The 5,451-nt window shown below is 35.6% G+C and overlaps 1 protein-coding gene across 2 annotated transcripts in view; it reads right to left on the minus strand.

Moving 5' to 3' along the window:
* Nucleotides 1-1,662: 1,662 nt before the first annotated feature.
* The window catches only part of LOC111368843 (E3 ubiquitin-protein ligase At3g02290-like), a 6,922-nt gene continuing 3,133 nt past the window's right edge, over nt 1,663-5,451 (minus strand). For both annotated transcript variants that reach the window (XM_022990318.1, XM_022990319.1), the window contains exon 5: nt 1,663-2,125. In XM_022990318.1, the coding sequence (XP_022846086.1) occupies nt 2,099-2,125 (27 nt within the window). In that variant the 3' untranslated portion in view covers nt 1,663-2,098. The remainder of the gene's footprint in view (nt 2,126-5,451) is intronic.

Below are 5,451 nucleotides of genomic sequence, written 5' to 3' on the forward strand. Positions count from 1 at the left end.
TAGACTACGTGCTCCTCACACTAGCTCTCGACCTCTAGTATCATTTATCTCCTGTGAACCTCATCTTTATGACGGAACTCCAAGCGCCACTTCCCAAAAACTCCAGTAACTATGAAGGGTAGCCAACGAGCACCGTCTGAGTAATCATCAGTATTTTATCATAAATTTCTTTTTAGCTATCCGATTGAGGTGATTTAAAATGTGTTGAAAAAATGACTCAAAGGACTACAATTCTTCTAGTGTAACATTTTTCAAATTCGAATATTTTCTATGTGAAAAATGTGTTGTAAGTTGTGATTTAAAATCTGGAACATAATTTATATGACTCTTTAACACTCTTTAGACTTCTAGTTACATTCTCTTGATCATATGTGATCTTTTTGGACATCTTTGAATCGACTCCTTTAAAACCTATACTATCAATCTTTAATTATTTTGACTTTGATTACAACTCAATAAACTCCCAATACAATTCAATTGTGACTTAATTTTGACTTGAAAAATTGCCAATTACAAATTTGGAAACTGCTAATTCAATTTGGACTTGACATAAACCATAGAAGAAGGAAATAGCAGACATTCATTATCATCTAAGAAGAAAAATAAAAACAAAATTTTAAAAACTTAAAAGATGTATCTTCTCTTTCCAATTGAAATTCCTCATCACTAGGCCCAACCTGGAGAAATCATCGTCATCGTCTTCAAATCCGCCTAGCTCGACTTCCTCAACGAGGTGTTATCAAAGAGTGCATGCTGTAATGGATCAATGTCACATCTCTTGCACCACCACACAAATTATAAGTATAATACCAAGTAACGAGCCATTTATCATAATTTCAATTAAGAAAAACCCATTTTTCATTCTCTCCCAGAAGTCAAAACTAAAATATGGTGTTCTTCATATTTCGTCATCTAAAGAAAATAATCCATTGAGGAAATCATCCTTGAAGCATTAACAAGCGGAGCTGCCATTAGACTAGAAGAGCTCGCTTATTGGTTTCGATGCATTCTTGAACTTTGGCTGACGGTCCACCCATGCATATAATACCGGATTCTATTTTGCTGATCGCTTAGAAAATGTTTATAAACGGTAATTTTTATTTTTTTTTAAATAGTAGAATAAATAGTAAGTGAATAATAATTGTGAGTTCTCGAAATGTGTGGATAGTACTTGATGCTTAGATAGAAATTCTCCTACTACCCTACGATAAGTTACAACTAAACAAATAAACTATTACCATCTCACCGATCAAAAAAAAAAAAAAAAACTATTACCATCTCAAATCAAGATCCCGACTTGCTCTTTTACGAAAATCACTACTAAATAACTATCCAAGTATACAAAGGCGCTTGCTTGAGCTAACTTCTAATGCAACTTCCATCTCTCTCCTTTTGTGTTCGTGCATGGTACCCACTACCCTCCCCTCACAACTCAACCTTCAATGAATCTTTGTTTTGGCACATCACGCTCTTTTGTTTCGTCTTTGATCACTTAACTTATCTTTGTGTTTCAATTATATCACCAAATTTAGCTTCTGTTAGTAAAACTACTAGATTGTCCTACACATGGCATTGCCACATCATGCACCCTGTTTTAAAAAGCCAACTTGGGGATGTAACAGAAAAAATAAAATAAAAGAAAGAAAATTAAGAGTGACCAAGTTAGGGAAAGGAAAGTACTTGGCTAGGAAAACAATATCGCTTACAAGTGGTCAAAGTAGTTTTTGCCCATGAAAGATATAACTACAAGCTCAAGTATTTAGTACAATTTTTTCAGTTGTACTAATTTTTTTTAAGCAAAATATGTTGTCAATACCATGGATTTAACAATCCCAGCAGGTTCAACCGTTTAGCCATATAACATTCATTCTCTTCGTTGAAGAGAACTTTGGCTAAAAGCTTTTTGCTCGTAGGAAATACAATAATAAACACGAAAAGAAAAGCAGACATCATGGTGCTGAATAATATCACTATACAAGATAGCACTTTTAACATGGAGTATTCACAGCGACTTTACACTTCCTGTTTCAAATTTGTTATTTCTCTTGCTGTTTGTAGCTGTTTTGACCCACAAATAAAAATCTGGGGAGAGAAAAGATCAAGGTGTCTCATCGAATGCCATCACCTACAAAGGAAAATAAACAAATATCCAAAATAGGGTTAACTTATTACCATTTTTATTTCACAATCAAATTGAATTGATGTAGCATATAATCTGATAATTATATACATCAGAGATGATTTATATATACAAAAACATGTTATGAATTGATCTGTTACACTTTTAGGCCTTGTGTGCCCATGATGATCTCTATCATTGTTTAACCTGCCATAGCTATACTTTTCCATCATCCTCGATTCTCCAAGAAACAGTAGCCTACCCATAGTTTGCTTCACTTGCAACCATCTCGGATCATGTTCAACTCTGATCATGTTCGACCTGCCACAACTGTACTTTTCCATCATACTCGATGTTCCTAGAACCAGTAGCCTAACCATGGTTTACTTTACTTACATCTCTGATCGTGTTCAACTCTTCAGCAAGACTTTCCAATTTCATCAAGGACAATTTCATTTGGATGGCATCTTATAAAACTATAACATTTTACTCAAAATGTTCCGAGTATGTCATATACTACAATTATTTCAGGAAATTTTTTTGTCCATGTGCCATATCCTTTCTGTCTTCATTGTTTATGTTTAGAAGTTGTTCCTAGAACCTCATCTAAATTTGGATTAGTAAAGAATCTGACATGGGAGAGGGAGGAGGGGGAGGACTAATTAGGGACCATGATGGTAAAGTGGTGCTTGCATTTAACGAATTTTGTGGGACTTTCAACAGTTTTGATGATGAAGTTAGGGCCATTTGTCGCAGATTACAAATATGTGGACGGCGAAACTTTCGGGATATATGGGTGAAGTTACACTCCCCAACTGTGGTTATCCTTGTGAAGAAAAAAACTAATGCACCATGGGAGTTTCATATCTACTGGAGAAAACTGGAGTAACTGGCACCTGTGCTAGTAGAGACTAGAGAGGGCAATGTAGCAGCAGTCTTGATGACTAATGAAGGATTTAGAACTAAAAACAATAGAATCAGGAACTGCAAGGATTTGGGGGAGAGCATAATTAGAATTCTTGTATAGATGTCATGGAAATACCTTATTTGCACATAAGAAGGAAAAATCTCGTGAGATATGCTCTTTGACAAAGAACAAGAGTGCAGATTCTGATGGCATGTAAGATTGGCACCCCAGGTAAACGAGTGCTGGATTTGGCTCAAGGTAATATATGATGGCATTTTAAGTGTGTTTTGGTGCGCGTATTTGGGGTTCAAGTTAATATAGTTCTATGCTGCATATAGAATGATTGGTCGTAGGCTGCATTTTAAGCATTGATAATGAGCATACTTATATATTATACAGCTGTGTGTTATATATATTGTATATTTTGCATTATCATATAGCTTTCATATATGGCCTATGCTAATACAAGTGTTATGTATAGAGCAAAAAAAGCCAGCCTTGTGTGAATGGTATGTGTTGTACTTTCTAGATTGCATATATAGGTTGTTGTAAGGGGGGTTTTGCTTGTTGTATGCCTCTTATTAGGTCTATGGTGTGATAATCCTTCTCTTGAGCCAGTCCGGCCTTCTAATAGGAAAGACTAATCTTCTATATGGAAGTAGTACTTCCAAATTTATATTTCCTGTAATGGTCTTATGTAATGGGAGTAGTACTCCCATATTTAGATTTTCTGCAAAATTCTCTCCCCTCCATTGTACTTCGGGACGTAAGGTTGGCCTGTCCCATCTTTGTACTAAATTTTTACAGACAAAGTTCTTGACCTTAGATAAGGAGCAATCCAGAAGAACAAATCGTCCGGCTCAGCACAGTTCCAAATTTACCCATAAAACCTTGACCACTGTCCTGAATCGTTTTGGGAGGGAGAGTTCCTCCGCAACTGGCAAGTTAAGATTATGGACTAATTCTCATCACATAATTCTTTAACAGATTCGGTTAATTTCATGAACTTTTACGTGTAAAATCTTTGCAGTTTCTTTCATTCAGACTATTTAGTATGAAGCCTAGAAAGAACAGACCTCTTCCAGTGGTTTCAGATTTGACAAGGAATCCAAATTTCTCAAATTGTGCAAATTCTTCTTTGGCATGGATGGTCCAAATAAACCCTGGCATAGTAATGCAATTAAGGTATAAATCCATATAGCCAGGGAAACGGGGGTGGCAGGCCAGATGAATGGGAAGGAAGTTGTTATCAGAGAGAAATATCATCCTTCCATAATCTATCCACCAATGTACTAAGATCAACAGAAGTAATAATATCTAAGTATTACAAATAGAATGCAGGAGTTGAGGAAAATTGCTAAGTCACATTTTCACTATACTTAACATCTAAGACTACGAATAGTTTCTGCCAGTAATAGCTGACTGGGACATGCTTACACAGTGAGATTGTGCATTGGCAGCAATGGGCTTCCAACATAATTTCAGGTGAGCTTATGATGCTAACTGTGTACTCAAACCCCAAAAATAATCCAACTTCACCAGTCAAATCCAATTCAGCATTGGGTAAAAGGTTTACGTGCCTTTATATAAATTGGAGCAGTCAAAATATAAGATAAGCTATCCAGAAATCTTCAGAATTCATAGCTCCAAAATAACTGTGTAACTTTTCCATTTCTAGAACTTCATGTCATAAGCACAATACATCTCAAAGAACTTTATCCGCGCAAGCTAAATTCAGTTTTGCTAATGAGTCACAGCACTATCTTAATACATCAAAAAAATTCTTCGGAAAATATAACATCAGCTACTCTTTCATCTAAATGCTAGGATCTTCCCCTTTCAGTTCAGTTTTTACAACTCTTCAGGTTGCTTAAATTTCTAGCAAATTTCCAGCTAGTTGTCCACATGAAAATATGCAATTAAGTTATGCTATATTTTCTTCAGAAACCAATCCCCACTCCTTACGTGGCGAAAATGAACAAAAAGCGATATGAACAGGCTAGTTCAACTCAGAAGATGCTAAAGCTATTTATAACTGGTATTTTTGGAAGGAGAGACCTCTTTCTCGTCTCTCTCTCTCTCTATAAAAGAAGCCCTTTCTCCTTTTCATAATAATAAGGTAAGCGTTCAAGCCGAGAGGGATTCAAACCCTCGGTAAACAAAATCCTATATAGCGAATCAATTTTATTTTGACCACCAAAGAACTTTCATCAGAAAAAAAGGGTCAAGCTCATAATAACTCAAACAACAAAAGGAAAAGGAGGCACTTTAGCACCCACCAAACTTTAGTGACTCTAACATTGGCAAGAATGACAATATTTTTATGAAAGAAGACCAGTATATACCATAGCAGTAAAAGACAATAAGATAATATAAAAAAAGAGCTATAGCTAATGGCCTTTTGTGTAGAAATACAAATTCTTCC

The sequence above is a fragment of the Olea europaea genome, chromosome 19 (genome assembly GCF_002742605.1).
Source record: "Olea europaea var. sylvestris chromosome 19, O_europaea_v1, whole genome shotgun sequence".
NCBI lineage: Eukaryota > Viridiplantae > Streptophyta > Magnoliopsida > Lamiales > Oleaceae > Olea > Olea europaea.